A 19550-nucleotide genomic window follows, 5' to 3' on the forward strand; every position below is an offset into this window, starting at 1 on the left:
AAAATCATAGAAGAAAACTTCCCTAACCTAAAAAAAGAGATACCCATAGACATACAAGAAGCCTACAGACTCCAAATAGATTGGACCAGAAAAGAAACACCTCCCGTCACATAATTGTCAAAACACCAAACGCACAAAATAAAGAAAGAATATTAAAAGCAGTAAGGGAAAAAGGTCAAGTAACATATAAAGGCAGACCTATCAGAATCACACCAGACTTCTCGACAGAAACTATGAAGGCCAGAAGATCCTGGACTGATGTCATACAGACCCTAAGAGAACACAAATGCCAGCCCAGGTTACTGTATCCTGCAAAATTCTCAATTAACATAGATGGAGAAACCAAGATATTCCATGACAAAACCAAATTTACACAATATCTTTCTACAAATCCAGCACTACAAAGGATAATAAATGGTAAAGCCCAACAGAAGGAGGCAAGCTATACCCTAGAAGAAGCAAGAAACTAATCATCTTGGCAACAAAACAAAGAGAGTGAAAGCACACAAACATAACATCACATCCAAATATGAATATAACGGGAAGCAATAATCACTATTCCTTAATATCTCTCAACATCAATGGCCTCAACTCCCCAATAAAAAGAAATAGATTAACAAACTGGATACGCAACGAGGACCCTGCATTCTGCTGCCTACAGGAAACACACCTCAGAGACAAAGACAGACACTACCTCAGAGTGAAAGGCTGGAAAACAACTTCCCAAGCAAATGGTCAGAAGAAGCAAGCTGGAGTAGCCATTCTAATATCACATAAAATCAATTTTCAACTAAAAGTCATCAAAAAAGATAAGGAAAGACACTTCATATTCATCAAAGGAAAAATCCACCAAGATGAACTCTCAATCCTAAATATCTATGCCCCAAATACAAGGGCACCTACATACGTAAAAGAAACCTTACTAAAGCTCAAAACACACATTGCACCTCACACAATAATAGTGGGAGATTTCTTTTTTTTTTTTTTTCTTGTTCTTTTTTTCGGAGCTGGGGACCGAACCCAAATAGTGGGAGATTTCAACACCGCACTCTCATCAATGGACAGATCATGGAAACAGAAATTAAACAGTGATGTCGACAGACTAAGAGAAGTCATGAGCCAAATGGACTTAACGGATATTTATAGAACATTCTATCCTAAAGCAAAAGAATATACCTTCTTCTCAGCTCCTCATGGTACTTTCTCCAAAATTGACCATATAATTGGTCAAAAAAACGGGCCTCAACAGGTACAGAAAGATAGAAATAATCCCATGCGTGCTATCGGACCACCACGGCCTAAAACTGGTCTTCAATAACAATAAGGGAAGAATGCCCACATATACGTGGAAATTGAACAATGCTCTCCTCAATGATAACCTGGTCAAGGAAGAAATAAAGAAATTAAAAACTTTTTAGAATTTAATGAAAATGAAGGTACAACATACCCAAACTTATGGGACACAATGAAAGCTGTGCTAAGAGGAAAACTCATAGCGCTGAGTGCCTGCAGAAAGAAACAGGAAAGAGCATATGTCAGCAGCTTGACAGCACACCTAAAAGCTCTAGAACAAAAAGAAGCAAATACACCCAGGAGGAGTAGAAGGCAGGAAATAATCAAACTGAGAGCTGAAATCAACCAAGTAGAAACAAAAAGGACCATAGAAAGAATCAACAGAACCAAAAGTTGGTTCTTTGAGAAAATCAACAAGATAGATAAACCCTTAGCCAGACTAATGAGAGGACACAGAGAGTGTGTCCAAATTAACAAAATCAGAAATGAAAAGGGAGACATAACTACAGATTCAGAGGAAATTCAAAAAATCATCAGATCTTACTATAAAAACCTATATTCAACAAAACTTGAAAATCTTCAGGAAATGGACAATTTCCTAGACAGATACCAGGTACCGAAGTTAAATCAGGAACAGATAAACCAGTTAAACAACCCCATAACTCCTAAGCAAATAGAAGCAGTCATTAAAGGTCTCCCAGCCAAAAAGAGCCCAGGTCCAGACGGGTTTAGTGCAGAATTCTATCAAACCTTCATAGAAGACCTCATACCAATATTATCCAAACTATTCCACAAAATTGAAACAGATGGAGCCCTACCGAATTCCTTCTACGAAGCCACAATTACTCTTATACCTAAACCACACAAAGACACAACAAAGAAAGAGAACTTCAGACCAATTTCCCTTATGAATATCGATGCAAAAATACTCAATAAAATTATGGCAAACCAAATCCAAGAGCACATCAAAACAATCATCCACCATGATCAAGTAGGCTTCATCCCAGGCATGCAGGGATGGTTTAATATACGGAAAACCATCAACGTGATCCATTATATAAACAAACTGAAAGAACAGAACCACATGATCATTTCATTAGATGCTGAGAAAGCATTTGACAAAATTCAACACCCCTTCATGATAAAAGTCCTGGAAAGAATAGGAATTCAAGGCCCATACCTGAACATAGTAAAAGCCATATACAGCAAACCAGTTGCTAACATTAAACTAAATGGAGAGAAACTTGAAGCAATCCCACTAAAATCAGGGACTAGACAAGGCTGCCCACTCTCTCCCTACTTATTCAATATAGTTCTTGAAGTTCTAGCCAGAGCAATCAGACAACAAAAGGAGATCAAGGGGATACAGATCGGAAAAGAAGAGGTCAAAATATCACTATTTGCAGATGATATGATAGTATATTTAAGTGATCCCTAATGTTCCACCAGAGAACTACTAAAGCTGATAAACAACTTCAGCAAAGTAGCTGGGTATAAAATTAACTCAAATAAATCAGTTGCCTTCCTCTATACAAAAGAGAAACAAGCCGAGAAAGAAATTAGGGAAACGACACCCTTCATAATAGACCCAAATAATATAAAGTACCTCGGTGTGACTTTAACCAAGCAAGTAAAAGATCTGTACAATAAGAACTTCAAGACACTGAGGAAAGAAATTGAAGAAGACCTCAGAAGATGGAAAGATCTCCCATGCTCATGGATTGGCAGGATTAATATAGTAAAAATGGCCATTTTACCAAAAGCAATCTACAGATTCAATGCAATCCCCATCAAAATACCAATCCAATTCTTCAAAGAGTTAGACAGAACAATTTGCAAATTCATCTGGAATAACAAAAAACCCAGGATAGCTAAAGCTATCCTCAACAATAAAAGGACTTCAGGGGGAATCACTATCCCTGAACTCAAGCAGTATTACAGAGCAATAGTGATAAAAACTGCATGGTATTGGTACAGAGACAGACAGACCAATGGAATAGAATTGAAGACCCAGAAATGAACCCACACACCTATGGTCACTTGATTTTTGACAAAGGAGCCAAAACCATCCAATGGAAAAAAGATAGCATTTTCGGCAAATGTTGCTGGTTCAACTGGAGGTCAACATGTAGAAGAATGCAGATCGATCCATCCTTATCACCCTGTACAAAGCTTAAGTCCAAGTGGATCAAGGACCTCCACATCAAACCAGACACACTCAAACTAATAGAAGAAAAGCTAGGGAAGCATCTGGAACACATGGGCACTGGAAAAAATTTCCTGAACAAAACACCAATGGCTTACGCTCTAAGATCAAGAATCGACAAATGGGATCTCATAAAACTGCAAAGCTTCTGTAAGGCAAAGGACACGGTGGTTAGGACAAAATGGCAACCAACAGATTGGGAAAAGATCTTTACCAATCCTACAACAGATAGAGGCCTTATATCCAAAATATACAAAGAACTCAAGAAGTTAGACCGCAGGGAAACAAATAACCCTATTAACAAATGGGGTTCAGAGCTAAACAAAGAATTCACAGCTGAGGAATGCCGAATGGCTGAGAAACACCTAAAGAAATGTTCAACATCTTTAGTCATAAGGGAAATGCAAATCAAAACAACCCTGAGATTTCACCTCACACCAGTGAGAATGGCTAAGATCAAAAACTCAGGTGACAGCAGATGCTCGCGAGGATGTGGAGAAAGAGGAACACTCCTCCATTGTTGGTGGGATTGCAGACTGGTAAAACCATTCTGGAAATCAGTCTGGAGGTTCCTCAGAAAATTGGACATTGAACTGCCTGAGGATCCAGCTATACCTCTCTTGGGCATATACCCAAAAGATGCCTCAACATATAAAAGAGACACGTGCTCCACTATGTTCATCGCAGCCTTATTTATAATAGCCAGAAACTGGAAAGAACCCAGATGCCCTTCAACAGAGGAATGGATACAGAAAATGTGGTACATCTACACAATGGAATATTACTCAGCTATCAAAAACAACGAGTTTATGAAATTCGTAGGCAAATGGTTGGAATTGGAAAATATCATCCTGAGTGAGCTAACCCAATCACAGAAAGACATACATGGTATGCACTCATTGATAAGTGGCTATTAGCCCAAATGCTTGAATTACCCTAGATCCCTAGAACAAACGAAACTCAAGACGGATGATCAAAATGTGAATGCTTCACTCCTTCTTTAAATGAGGAAAAAGAATACCCTTGGCAGGGAAGGGAGAGGCAAAGATTAAAACAGAGACTGAAGGAACACCCATTCAGAGCCTGCCCCACATGTGGCCCATACATATACAGCCACCCAATTAGACAAGATGGATGAAGCAAAGAAGTGCAGACCGACAGGAGCCGGATGTAGATTGCTCCTGAGAGACACAGCCAGAATACAGCAAATACAGAGGCGAATGCCAGCAGCAAACCACTGAACTGAGAATAGGACCCCCATTGAAGGAATCAGAGAAAGAACTGGAAGAGCTTGAAGGGGCTCGAGACCCCATATGTACAACAATGTCAAGCAACCAGAGCTTCCAGGGACTAAGCCACTACCTAAAGACTATACATGGACTGACCCTGGACTCTGACCCCATAGGTAGCAATGAATATCCTAGTAAGAGCACCAGTGGAAGGGGAAGCCCTGGGTCCTGCTAAGACTGAACCCCCAGTGAACTAGACTATGGGGGAGAGGGTGGCAATGGGGGGAGGGTTGGGAGGGGAGCACCCATAAGGATGGGGAGGGGGATGTTTGCCCGGAAACTGGGAAAGGGAATAACACTCGAAATGTATATAAGAAATACTCAAGTTAATTAAAAAAAATAAAATTAAAAAAAAATTCCACTTCACCCGGAACCTCTAGAGCAAGGGCTACATTACTTCAAATCACCCTTAGCACCACTGTCTTTCATATTCCTACTAGGATGGTCCATTAAATCCCACTTAAAGCACTCCACTATTTTGCAAATTCCCAAAATATACATTCTTCTAAACAAAAGTATGATCAAGTCTATTACAGCAATATCCCAGTCCCTGGTACTAAAGTGTGTCTTAGTTAGGGTTTTATCTATGGAGAGACATCATGACCAAGGCAACTCTTATAAGCAAAAACATTTAATTTGGGCTGGCTTACAGTCTTACAGATTCAGACTTTCAGCCCATTATCATCATAATAGGAAGCACGGCAGTATACAGGCAGAAGTGATGCTTGAGAAGGCAGCCAAAGAGAAACCGTCTCACACTGAACAGAGTTTGAACATATTTATTAGGACAAAACCCTACCTCTACAGTGACACACTTCCTCTAACAAGGCCACACCTCATAACCACTTCCTGTGGGTTAAGCATATTCAGAACATCATAACCCTTAAACATTTATTTGGGTTCTGGGGATTGGACTCAGGTTGAACTTAGGTTGTCATGCTTAATGACAGGCTAAGCTACCCTGCTAGGCTAACTTGCTAGCCCTTTGTTTACACACACACACACACACACACACACACACACACACACACACACACGTATATATGTGCAGGCGTGTATTTGTAGCTTCCCATATGGAAGAAAAACTGTGTGGATGTTAGGTTTAATTGTCAATTTAATGCAATTTAGAATCTTCCGGGGAAAATCTCAGTTCTTGGGGAAAATCTCCAAGCTGACTGAATCAATTTGGCTTCTCTCTTTTGGCCTCTGACTTTTTGCTTTGCTTTGCCTCATAGTAACTCTGGCAATATGTTCTAACCTTCTGACTCTTCCTCATATCCGGCTCATTCTGTCTTCACCCATGTCTAGTTTGTTCTTTCTCTGAAGCCCATCTCTTAAGTAGCCTCCTTTTCTCTCCGTTTCCGTGAGAGCTGGGCACATTCTGTTCTGTCAGATCTTTCTCTGCGTCATCACTTTGTCTGCCTGTCACTTGGCCATTGCTTTCAAACATGGCTGTTTCCTTCTTTTTTTTTTTTTTTTTTTTTTTTTTTTTTTTTTTTTTTGCAAACCTGGTATGTAAAGATTCTACTTTTTTTCTTTTTTTAAGATTTTGTTTATTTTATGTATATGAATACACTGTAGCTGTCTTCAGACACACCAGAAGAGGGCATCGGATCCCTGTTACAGATGGTTGTGAGCCACCATGTGGTTGCTGGGAATTGAACTCAGGACCTCTAGAAGAGCAGTCAGTGCTCTTATCCGCTGAGCCATCTCTCCAGCCCGGCTGTTTCCTTCTACAAACTAACTTTACCTTCATGGTTGGGATTGAAGGTGTGCACTAAGGGAGCGTCTGTATTCTAACCAGAGGGATTAAAGGAGTGTGCTAAGCACTGAACCATACCACACCTAGAAGCAGATTTTTAAAAGATTTGCATAAACTCTTTCAAGGGGCAGGGGTGTAAGAAGGTGTGAATTCCTTGTCCTAAACATGAGTTTTATAGTATTTGATACAAAAGATTTATATTTGCTATTTCACATAGTATAATTATAGTCTTGAGTTCCTGCTTCTTTGACTTCCCAACATAATGGACTTCCTTTCTTCTAGATTGCTTGTTTTTGTATATTTTCTCACAGTAACAAAAATGAAATGAGAACAACGTGTGACATTTGTCTGATGTCAAGTGTCTGATGATGACAAAAGTCTGATGATCTCTAGTTCCATTCATTTTTCAGCAAATACCCAAGCCAACTTTGAATGGGAGTTGCAGTCTCCAAAGATTTTGATCAGACTAAGGGCATATCTGTTAGATATCAATGTAGCCAAGGGACTCTTTAAGAGAAATTTAAATATCAAGTCATTAATTGCAGAATTCTTTTTTGTTGTTGTTGTTTGTGTCCCCCCCCCCCCCCCCCCCCCCCGGAGCTGAGGACCGAACCCAGGGCCTTGCGCTTCCTAGGCAAGCGCTCTACCACTGAGCTAAATCCCCAACCCCTAATTGCAGAATTCTTAAATTTCTTATTATTAAGAGAATCTAAATTTTAATTTTAAAATTCAGCCTTTTTTCCTCTAAATTGACTCTTAATACATACTTTTTGAAAGATCTATTCCTGATACAATTTAGGATGCAACTATTTTCCTCTTTTGCATCTTTTACATATTTCAAATCCAATATTAACATATGGAACTTTATATTTATACAGACAAATTTGAAATTTGTATGTAGACTTTGAAATTCCACCCTAACCCAAATTTTCTTTTTTTCCTTGGAAGAAAATGATCTTCTAAAAGGTATGTACCCCATACCTAGTATCCTGACCAACATGTTTGTATTCCTCTGTATTTGTCTAATGAATGGTTTTATAAACAACATAAATGAATCATTCTCTCCTTTGCCAAGTTTCCCCATGGAAACAAATTAGATTTTTAAGTAAACAAACAAACAAACAAACAAACAAACAAACAAATAAAACACCACCACCAAAAAAAAAAAAAAAAAACCAACAAAAAACCAGTCACCTTTTGGTTCTTACTTGGAATCTTTTAACTTCTAACCCTAGCATCCTATCCATCAGGCAACAACTTGTCCTATGTGAAAGATTGAGGCCCATCAACCAGTACTTGCAACAAAAATACAATTTTTATTTATTAAATTCTTTATTTTTTAAACAGGAAGAGGGAATTGAATCCCATTACAGATGTTTGTGAGACACCATGCAGTTGCTGGAAATTGAACTCAGGACCTCTGGAAGAGCAGTGTGTGTTCTTAACCACTAAACCATCTCTCTAGCCCCACAACAAAATTTCAAACCAATATTTTTACTCAAAAGCAAGGTGTACATTGTTGTAACAGATGATCGGACTCTGCAGAATTAGAGGTGTTGATGCATCACCTAGTTCAGAAGTGAGAATCACATAAAAAAACAAAAACAAAAACAAAAAAACAAAAACAACTAAAACCACCACCACCACCACCACCACCAACAACAACAAAAAACACGTTAAAATCATATAGAGTGAATCTCAGATGTGATTTTAGAGTTCCAAGGTGGGTGTTGGAACAAGGGAAGCCGTCTCAAAAGGCATCCAGCAAGTGGGACTCAACTCAGGACCAGAACAGCTCACTAAAGCCAGCACCTGAGTCCAGGCCCTGTGGCTGGCCATGTAGCAGCTGGCCGCAGGGAGCCATCCCCTCATCCTGCCTACACACCACCTTGCTCCAACCTCCACTCTGTCAATGGAAAAGCGGAACCAGCTCCGGACTCAAAGTCCCGCCCCCCGGCCCACCCAGAACACCAGACCCCGTCCTCGCCCCGCCCAGGACGCCAGGCCCCGCCTTCTCCGGTTCCCCTCTGCACAGGCGCAGAAGCTCCTGCGTGTGGAAGCTGCGGCCCGGCGGGCGGGGTGAGTTGGGGCCCAGGCTTTGGGGTCACTGCAACCCCTGTGTCTTCGCTTAGGCGGTGAGGCCTTTTTGTAGGTGAGCCAGCCTAGAAAGAGAGGTTTTCTCGCGTACTCTCGCGTCCAGATTCACAGAGGCACCCGGCGGCCTCCGGGGCCGAGTGCTGGCGGCAGCCGAAAGAGCCGGGGTCGGGGAGGGAGCCGGGCCGAGTCCGATCTTCTTGGTGACCGGGGCGTGCACCGTCCGCCTGTCCTCTCGGGATCTCTCCTGGCAGCACATTCCACTCTGCTCACTTGGGGTGCATCGGTGGCCTGAGGAAGAGAGCTTAACCACAGCTTTCTGGCAACATCAAATGTTACGTTAGGGGTCGATCCTACTACCTGAGTCCACGTCCGGCTCCCGGACTTCTGCAAGTCACTTTACCTCTATGTAGTTCCAAGTGTAAAATGAGGATGATGATAGTGACGTATCTCAAAGTGCTTGCGAAAAGAAGGTTCCTAGAATTGAGTCTTTGGAGCCCGGGTATCTAAAAGGAAGATGTTTGCATTTCCTCTTCTCACGCTGGAGAATAGCAGCCCAAAACTTAAAAAAAAAAAAAAAAATCAAAACAAAAAACATTTTGACACGGGATGCTTGTAGCCAGTTGAAAAACGTAACATTAATTACGTTAGCTGTACATCCGGTGTTAGAAAAAACACAGGTGCTAGATAATATTTAAATTAAAAGCTAAGTTGATGCCTCAGCAGGTTGTCAAGCCTGACCCACGCGGTTACTCTGACCTCTCTAAACGTGCGCACAGTCATACACGTAAAATACATAAACATACATATATATATATATATAAATTTTTTTAAAGAAAGCTGCAACGTTTGATGTTTGGAAAACCTCACCCCCCCCCAAAAAAAAGAACGTATTTGTGGTGAAGTTAACATATCAGGCCTGAACTTCTGTCCTTTGATGACTCTGCCTGCGATTTTGCGCCCCCATCCCACCCCACCCCCACCCCCACCCCCGGTTTGGCATCTGGAAACTTGAGTTTGGGAGTGTTCTGATGTAGTAGTGAATATTCTATACCCAACATTATATTTCATGCCAAAATGACCAGTTACCGTACAGATTCCGTGCTCCAAGTCTCTAATGGTTTCCCCTGAACTCGATTCACGTTGCTGCTTATTCCTTACCCATCTGAGAGGGAGAGAGCTTATGGAAGTTATGCGAAAGTACCCTTTTCCATTCTAATCAGGTGGTGTGTTCATAGGATGTTCCGTGAAATGTACAACCATGTGCTGAGTCCTGTGGATCTTGTTGCTTCCTCAGTGCCAGGAGAGTCTTGGAGATTTCCAGACACAGTTTTGATAATGGAAAGCACTTGAAAGTTCAATCCTTGGATTTAATGTTGATTGTTTGTTAGTTCTGCCTTAAGTGGAATTTGTCAAAGAAGGTTACATGAAATTGCCACATTGTGGGCTGGTGTATGTAAGATATGTTACATCTGCTAGGAAGGTGATTTGAAATTGCCCCTCTGTTACCAGGATAAGTTTGAGACAATGTTTTTGAAAAGGGTAACAGTTTGTTTACAAAGTCTAAATCAAATGCCTGGATGAGTATTCTTCCAGATGTCGTCATTATCTGTACAATAAATCTTCATAAAGGGAAATATATCGTTTCTCGTGAGCTATTTCTTTCTTTTTTCTTTTATTGGATTTTCTTTTATTTACATTTCTTTCAAAGATTCTGTTAATTCCTCTCTCTGTCCAGGATGCAGCTTTGTAAATTTAGAGGTGGAAAGCCAGAATTGGCCATCTCACTGTGGGAGGGGTGGGTAGGGCAGGTCATTGTGGGGCAGTAGAGCCGGTGGAGGTTAAGTAGACTGAAAAGGGTTTGAAGTGGCTGAGTATGTGCACAGTTGTCGTACAGGGATGGGTGTGGGGGAATAAGGGTAGGTCCAGTATATTTTCTTAGAAGACTTTCTGAATAGATGAGAAAATGATGACTTGGGTTCATCTAGATTTGGCTTCGGCTAAATAAAGTTAAATGTGACCACATGATTTTCTTTAGCCAGCTAATAGGAGCTTCCAGGTAAAGCTTTACAAAGTAGCTCTATATTAGAATCTTTCTCCTTTCTACTCTAGGAAGCATTTGCTGAGATGTGTTAGCAAGGATACTTGTCTCCCCCTATACACATACTTAAAAAAATAATATGGGATTATTAAAAAAAGAAAAGAATGAAAAACAGGTGAAGTAAAAACAATATCTGAATCTCCATCCAAAGAAAAATCCCTATAGAGTACACAAATCAGATGTGAAAATTAGAATATGTTAGGATATAAGATAATCAAGGCATACTCTTCTTAGGTATGATAGTGACGTTATATAGGATAATTACTCAATTTTTGAAAAAGCACTATGCCTACATATTTAGGGATAAAATTACACTATTTCTTTTTTTTTTTTTTTTTTTTTTTGGAGCTGGGGACCGAACTCAGGGCCTTGAGCTTGCTAGGCAAGTGCTCTACCACTGAGCTAAATCCCCAACCCAAATTGCACTGTTTCTACAACATATTTTCAGGGGCTAGAAAGAGAATCATATACACTGGGCTGAAGGCATGGCATAGTGCCTAAGAGCCTGCACTGCTCTTGAGGAGGAAGAACAAGCTTGGCCCCCAGCACCCACACTGGGCAGTGCATGGGCCTGTAATGCCATCTGCAGGGATCTGATGCCCTCTTCTGTTCTCCACAAGCACCTGTATTGACATGCACATACCCAAAGGCCACATACTTAAGAATTTTTTAAAATTGTATGTTTCTACCTGGACATGGTGGCACATGCCTTTAATCTCTGCGCTTTGGGAGCAGAGGCAGGCAGTCCTGGGGGTAGGTCCCAGGGTCTTATGTCTGTTCTACCACTTCATGCTTAGTCCTATATATCCACATCATGGTTTATTTTAGCTGATTTGTCTTCCTCGTCCTCATTTTTCCTCTATGGATTTGACCTGTCTAGTTCGAATATGCATTAAACCGTTTAGTTTTAAAGATTAAAGCATTATTATTTCTCTTGAAACTTTTCAGGAAATAACAGATGCGGGTAAAAGATCCATCCAAAGATCTACCTGAGAAAGGCAAAAGAAGTAAAAGACCACTGCTACCTCACGATGAAGATTCTTCAGATGACATTGCTGGTAAATGGGTTAAAGAAGTAACAATAGACGCTTTTCAATTCATGGATTCAGTTCTTTACAATTCACCATTTTCTGCATAAGTCTGAGAACCAGCTCATCTAGTTCCACCTACAAAGCCATTGTTGGTGTTCTTAAGTTTTAGTTATGAGTATATTAAGGCTGTCATATTGTTCTTGTTTGTCTTTCTCATGGCTCATTAGAATTAAGTCTCAGCTGCCAGAGGTGTACAGATGGTGAACTTTGGGTTTGGGGCTTGCGAAGCTCACCCTGCTCTCCCTGTCCCCACTTTCTTCTCTCCGCTTCTTTTTCTTCTTCATCTCTGAAGTGGTGGGTTTGATCCCCGTTCCCCAGGGCTTTGCATGTGTTAGCTGAACACTCTCACTAAGCCACATGCCCACAACCCCCCTCCCTCTTTGAGATAGTCTCGCTATGTAGCCTTTGCTGGCCTAGAACTCACTCTGGCCGAGGATGGCCTTGAACTCAGGAGATTGCCCTGCCCCTGCCTCCTGAGTGCCGGGTCTAAAGGTGTGCATCACTACAGCTGACAGGACTTGTGTTTTAACAGTGAATTTTGAATCTTTGTTTTCTGTTCTTGTTGTCATTTCATAATTGGGAGGAAAGAGAGGAAGTGTTGGCTTTATATCACCAACCGCAAATTAGAAGGTTTCCACGTAGAATCTTATTAACATTTGAAGTATTAATATACCAGGCCGAGTATGGTGGTGCACACCCTTAGTTCCAACATTCAGGAGGGAAATGCAGAGGGATCTTTGGATTTGAGGTGGCCAGAGCTGTGTTACTGGTTTTTATTTACTTAGCGGAAACTGCGGCTTATAACAATTGTTTATTTAGGAATATCCATATAATCTTATCATATGAAATTTAGATAATTATATAGTTTATAGAAAACCAGAAATTTACTCTATAACATACAATAAGTTGTTTGCATCCTCCCATAAAATATATGTGATCTTGAGTGCACCTACATATTTTTAAGGTTAGCAATGATTTCATTTTTAGAAGTCTGAGTGATAGCATCAGAGTACTTACCTTGTCCTTCAGAACCCATCCCGTGGACTATGGAGAAGATAATAGCATAGAATGACTTTTCAGTTCAGAATTATAAAGTTCATACAAAGTAATGACAGTTTGTAAACTGTTGCTCCGGACTGGCTGGTCATTTCATCAGCTTTCTCTGAATGTCCCTTTCTTTAATGACACGGTCCCTGATATGGGACTGTGCAGCTGATAGATAAAGTCGGTGCTTAGCATACCCCAGGCCCTGTGCTCTCATATGATTCTCATATACATAAGAATTACTGTTTTTGTTTTGTTTTGCCTTTGCTTTTTGAGTCCTGATCTCTAGGCCTGGCTAGGCTCCAACTCACGTGTAGGTGAGGATAAGAATTCTGAAAGTTCTGGTTTCTGTAAGATATACTTTTTGTTTTTCTTTATCCTGACAATGGTGAAAATTGCGATATAGCAAAGCCAGCATAGGTAAAAAGATTTTATGTATCTTTTTATTTTACTTACCTACTTGCTGGTGCTAGCAAATGAGCACAGGGCCTGGGGTATGCTAAGCACCAACCTTATCTATGAGCCGCACTCCTACTCTAGTATTTCCTGCTATCTCCTCAGCGCAGAGTGAGGAGGGGCCGTGTGGATATCTCTGGCTATCCTAGAATTCACTATGTAGACCAGGTTGGCCTGGAAGTCACAGAGATCTCCCTGCTTCTGTCTCCCAAGTGCTAGGATTAAAAGCATGTACTACTATACCCAGTTTAGTAAATAAATAATTTTAATTCTGTTTTTATTTTGAACCAATTTTAGATGAATATGAGTGTATAAGGAAATACAGATGTCTCATAGCTGCCACTTGTCCTTTCCTGATGTTAGCATCCTGCATCGCTGTAGGACAGCATCAGATCTGATGGAGCCATCCTTAGCTTATTGAGAGATCACCAGAGTTACTGCGCCTTGTATGTGGTCGGTGTGTGTGTGCAATTGCAGTATTGTTTTGTTTGTAGTTCTCTATGCCTCAGGGAACCATGCCTTTGGCCATCTTGCAAGTTACCTATTTATATCCATACTTTGTCCTCAGCCATAGCTCCTAGCAACCACTAATCTCTTCTGTAATTATTTCAAGAATGTTATGTGGTACATTCATATAATTAATTATATATCCTTACAAGTTACTTTGGTTTTGAATGTGTACTTTTTGGTTAGTATCAATTTAATGATACGAACTTTTCATACTGTGCCAGTCGACTTTCTATACTGTGATAAACACTATAACCAAAATAAACTTGGGGAGAAGTGGGCTTATTTCACTTATAGTTTATAATCTGTCATGAAGAAAGTCAGGGCAGGAACAGAGAGGCAGGAACTAACACAGAGGCCATGGTGGAACACTGCACACTGGCTTGTTACCTGTGACTTGCTCAGCTTGCTTCCTTATACACCCCAAGGCCACCTGCCCAGAGGTGGCCCTGCCCATGTGGGCTGAGCCCTCACATCAATCATTAATCAAGAAAATGCCTGCAGACTTGCCTACAGGCCAGTCTGATGGAAGCCATCCTCAGTTGAGGTTCCACTTTCCAGATGACCCCAGCTTGTGTCAAGTTGGTTAACCAGAACTTGCTAATGGTAGTTCTTTCATCCAGAGAGAAAATGTTTTCATTTTGTCTCTCATCATTCAGTAGGTTTAACATGCCAGCACATCAGTTATGCTGTCAGTGTGAACCATGTGAAGAAGGCAGTAGCTGAGACTCTCTGGTCAGTTTGTTCAGAGTGTTTGAAAGAGAGAAGACTCTGTGATGGACAGCCGGTACTTCCTTCCGATGTTTGGTTGTGCCTCAAGTGCGGTTTTCAGGTAAGAAGGATGTTCTTTATATGTTTGTATTCTGTTATCTTTAAAATGCCTTGTGTGACATGGGCTTTGGGTTAGGTATAGACCTTAAAATAGATTCATTTCACATTTAGACTGGTACTGCAAGATGGACTTAGGAATGTTTAGGAGTAAATAAATATATGTGATGTTTAGAAAGCAATCCTGTGTGGTTAAATAGTTTGCAAGGGATCTAACACTCTTGTTCTCATATCTGGGCCTGTTTGTGCCTTTTTTAATTTAGGAAGTGAATCTAACCTTTTAGAGCCCTTTATTCCTGTTTTAACCTTTTTTTAAAAAAACTAATTTTGTGTGTGTGCGTGCCACAACACATTTGTGGATATCAGCTTCTTCCTGGAGTTGGTTCTCTATTTGTATGTCCTAGGGATCTAACAGGTTGGATTGGCAGCAGGTACCTTTACTCACTGAGCCATCTCACCAGCCGTAACAAATAAAAAGCTGTGGCACACATCTTTACTCCCTGTACTCTGGAGGCATAGGCAGGTGGATCTCTGAGTTCAAGGCCAGCCTGGTCAACAGAACAAGTTCCAGAGTAGCCAGGGCTACACAGAAAAAAATGGTCTCAAAAACCAAAAAAATTGTTAATTAACTGATTGATTGATTGATTAAAATGCAGGAATTGAGCACTTCAGAGCTTGTAATTAATTCAAGAGAAAGAAACTCTCAAAATCAATACTTTTTATTTTAAACTGTCATAACCAGCTTCACGTTTCAGAGACCGGAGATGCTTCAGGCATTATGTATCACACAGCGACTTCCAAAACCATAAGGAAGGAAAAGTACTTCTGTTCCTTTTTACAGATCTGTGACACTGTCCTAGACTTTTCCTCCCATGAAGTACTCCTTCTCTTACTTATCTTGTGAGGTAAATTCCTTGGCTGGAATTGTTTCCATCCCCAGTGAGGTTGGAAGGTGGAGGACTGGGAGAATGTGTTTGAGGAGGGCTCCTCTGGCCCAGCACTGCTCAGTGTCCCCCGGTATATAATACACAGGACAGTGAGTGTGTGCATTGCTGACAGGGAAACCAATCAGCTGTGGTTATTAGACGTACATATACAATGGACAGCAGGTTATCTACTTTACAAATGATTAAATTTGGTAAGAACCAAACTGTTCCTTCTTGCTTGAAGTGAAAACGGAGCTTACGTGTGATTTAAGGTTCGATGGATTTGAAGGAAACTTGTGTGTGACTCATACAGATGGTTCTCTGTTCATCTTTAGGGATGCGGTAAGAACTCAGAAAGCCAGCATTCACTGAGACACTTCAAGAGCTCTGGGGCGGAGTCCCATTGTGTTGTCATTAGCCTGAGCACATGGGTCATATGGTAAGTTGACTTTTGTTAGTATTGTATCTGCCTAAAAACAAAAAAACAAACAAAACCCTTTGAGCATTACAAGTAAAATGAAGATATAATATCACTGTATAAACTTCTCTCTTAAACACAATCTGGGATACTTTAAGAAAAATAATTTTACTCATGAGCATAAAGCTTAAAATAAAAAAAAAAACGATTTATCTCTGACTTTTTTTTTAAATGATAAAGAAAAATTCTGTCTACTTGAATTCTTAGTGAACTAATGCCGAATCCCAGTGTTCTAAGAGGAGGATGATGCTTTAAGCACTTAGGTATTTCAGAGATGCTCTAATCCACATAGTAGTATTTAAAAATATTATCGGAGTCAAGTATGGTATAGTTCTTGTAATTACAGTGCTGGGAAGAAACAGGCAGGCGATTGTGATTTCTAGGTCAGACTGGGCTATATACCTTGTCTCAGAAAGACCAAAAACTTGGGCTAAAGAAATAGTTCAGAGGTCAAGAGTATACTGCGGTGGTTGGAGTGATGGTTCACCAGTTAGAAGCTCTGGCTGCTTTTCCAGAGGACCTAGGTTCAATTCCTAGCACCCACAGTGGTCTGTAACTCCAGTTTCAGGGGACCTGATGCCCACTTCTGGCATCTCTGGGTGCAGCAAGCACATGGTGCACAGACGTATCCAGGCAATACTCAGTCCCATAAAATAAAGCAATAAGATTTAAACAGCAATAACAGCAACGAAAATAGGCATGATGATGCACACATTTAATTCCAGCATTTGTGAGGCAGAGGCAGGTGACTTGTAGGCTAGCCTAGTCTACATTGCAAGTTCTAGGACAGCCAGAGCTATATAGGGAGACCCTGACTTTCTTTTGTTGTTGGGCTTGTTCTCTCTTATTTTTTGAAAGAGGGTGATCTACATAGCCCTGGCTGTTGTGGAGCTCAACCAGAGGGCCCTGAACTTACACAAAGCTGCCTGCCTCCTCCTCCTATGCACTGGATATGCCAAGAAAGGAAGTGTCTTAGTTAGGGTTTTACTGCTGTGAACAGACACCGTGACCAAGGCAGCCCTCATAAGGACAACATTTAACTGGGGCTGGCTTACCGGTTTAGAGATTCAGTCCATTATCATCAAGGGGGGAGCATAGCAGCGTCCAGGCAGGCATGGTGCGGGCAGAGCTGAGAGTTCTACGTCTTCATCTGAAGGCTGCTAGCAGAATACTCGCTTCCTGGCAGCTAGGATGAGGGTCTTCAAACCCACATCCACAGTGACACACCCACTCCAACAAGGCCACATCCCCAAATAGTGCCACTCCCTGGTCAAGCATATTCAAAAGGAAGGAAGGAAGGAAGGAAGGAAGGAAGGAAGGAAGGAAGGAAGGAAGAAAGAAAGGAAAGAAGACAACCCCCCGCCCCGCCCCATGAATTTGGTACGTGTATAAGTTGAACCATATTATTGCTCTGCTGAGCCTATGTAACATTTTATTACATTTAAGACAAACTGCAAAATTTGATTTGAATGGTGAGGATCTGTATGAACGGTCCCTTGCTCATTTGTCCAGGCCTAGCTAATACCTTCCCCTTTGAGTTCCTGGTTCCTATGCAGTTTAAATACAGAAGTTGTCAAGTGCACACCTTATATGTACTTACTGAAGCCGCTTTCATGACCTCTGCTTGTATTCCCTATTTTTCAGGTGTTATGAATGTAATGAAAAATTATCGACACATTGCAACAAGAAAGTTTTGGCTCAGATAGTTGATTTTCTCCAGAAACATGTTTTTAAAACACAAACAGGTAACTTAAGCATTTCGCTAAAGCAATTAGTATTAAAATACAACGTTCATATTTTACCTGATAATCTTCACTTCAATTCCTGGAACCCATGTGGTAGAAGGAGAGTCAGTGTGTGTGGCCACATTCCAGGGCACCCGTGTAGAGGCCAGAGAACAAACTGAGAACTGGCTCTTTCTTTGCACCGTGGGGATCCTGCGGATCAGACTTAGGTTATCAGGTTTGGCAGTGTCTTCTCTCACCCCTGAGCTACCTAGTTGGCCCTTAAAATGCCTTTGAAGAGATAAAGTGCTTGGAATGTAGCACCAGCAACTGAAAGGTTTTATAAAAATATAGTTGTGATAAAAGGGTTTGTCTTACTTATTTGCTTTTTTAACAGTACTTGGGTTGACCCCAGGGCCTTGTGTAAGATGGGCACATATTCTACCACTGAGCTACAGCTCAGTCTTTTAGTTGTCATGAACGACAAAAACAAACAAACAGAAAACATGGTTCAAATTCTATTTCTGTAGTCCAGGATGTAGCTGTCTTTGTTAGCTACCTGTCACTCCGAAGAGGCAGTCATGAGAAGTCTAAGGAGGAAGGGATATAAGCCCAGACTTCTGGAGGGCAAAAGGAATCATTAATCTGCTAAGTGTATATTAAACTCCTTCAGGCATTTGCAGGACTCTGGCTTTGTCTCAGGTATACCATTCGTGGCTCACGTTCTGCTGAAACAAGGAACTGGGGCGAGTGCAAGACCTTGAGTGCTTCAGCAACCGAATGTAGTGTGAATGCTGTCTCTTGAGAACTGTGCATTGCATTCACTTTCTTGGCCACAAGGACACACAAAGCCATTTGATGTCAGCAGCGATAGGGATGTCTACATTTCTTACCTTAGGATCCTTAAAGTTGAGAATAAAGCCAGTGAGTGTGGTAGCCTTTCAGACTTTCAGATTTGATTTCTCGAATACTGAATTGTAGGGAGACTATTAGGAAAGGAGTGTGTTAGTTTTTCATTGCTGTGACAAAAAACCTGAAAGAAACTTGTAAGCAGAGTCTATTTTGCTCCCTTATGTCTTCATGGCATCAGCAGTTGCTGCCTACGGTCATCTTAGTCTATCACAATGGACTTAGGACGAGTCAGAACACCAGTGTAGGACATCGCTGTAGCAACGGGAAGGTTGCCTGCCTTGTGATGGCTAGGAAGCAGAGAGGATTAGGAAGGAAGAGGGAGCAGATTAGGAAGGGATCAGGTCAGGATGCAACCCCAAGGACACGCTCACAGTGACCTACTCCCTCCCCTACTAAACTACAGTTTCTGTTACTGTCATGTCCAGGCCGAGTACATGAGCTGTTGGTGAGAATGTCGCATTGTATTGCCTACTTTTCTAATGCTGTGGTAGAATACCGTGACCAAAAGCAGCTTAGGGAAGAGTTTATTTTGACTAATAGTTTCAGAGAGCTAAGAGTCCATCACAGAGGGAGCAAGAGACAAGATCAGGAAACAGAGGTCACACCTTCAACGACAGACACAAATCAGAGAGTGAACTGGAACTAGGGCTGGACTGTGAACTCTCAAAACCTCCCCCATTGACGTACTTCAGCAAGGGAGGCTGTATCACTTTCACAAACAGTGCCATAAACAGAAGACAAACAAGTGATCAAATACGTGAGCTTATGAGGAACATTCTCATTCAAACCATTGAGGTATTCAGGTCATGACAGAACACAGGTTTGAGCCACAGGTCTGC

At 41.2% G+C, this 19550-nt stretch overlaps 1 protein-coding gene and 1 long non-coding RNA gene across 6 annotated transcripts in view; one reads left to right on the forward strand and one right to left on the reverse strand.

The window, feature by feature from the left end:
- Window positions 1–7843: 7843 nt before the first annotated feature.
- Window positions 7844–12992, reverse strand: LOC134478949 (uncharacterized). Its single transcript, XR_010051727.1, has 2 exons — window positions 12854–12992; window positions 7844–9206 (listed from the first exon to the last, which is right to left on the reverse strand). It is a non-coding gene; the product is annotated as an uncharacterized LOC134478949 (long non-coding RNA).
- Usp45 (ubiquitin specific peptidase 45) overlaps window positions 8558–19550 on the forward strand; it is a 73468-nt gene continuing 62475 nt past the window's right edge. The window contains exons 1-5 of one of the 5 annotated variants that reach the window (XM_006237941.5): window positions 8558–8629; window positions 11694–11803; window positions 14503–14675; window positions 15933–16036; window positions 17720–17820. In XM_006237941.5, the coding sequence (XP_006238003.1) occupies window positions 11704–11803; window positions 14503–14675; window positions 15933–16036; window positions 17720–17820 (478 nt within the window). In that variant the 5' untranslated portion in view covers window positions 8558–8629; window positions 11694–11703. Of the gene's footprint in view, window positions 8703–11693; window positions 11804–14502; window positions 14676–15932; window positions 16037–17719; window positions 17821–19550 lie in introns of all 5 variants that reach the window. The other 4 variants (XM_006237940.5, NM_001395561.1, XM_006237939.5 and 1 more) reach the window with 4 other exon arrangements.

The sequence above is a fragment of the Rattus norvegicus genome, chromosome 5 (genome assembly GCF_036323735.1).
Source record: "Rattus norvegicus strain BN/NHsdMcwi chromosome 5, GRCr8, whole genome shotgun sequence".
In the NCBI taxonomy this organism is placed as follows: Eukaryota; Metazoa; Chordata; class Mammalia; order Rodentia; family Muridae; genus Rattus; species Rattus norvegicus.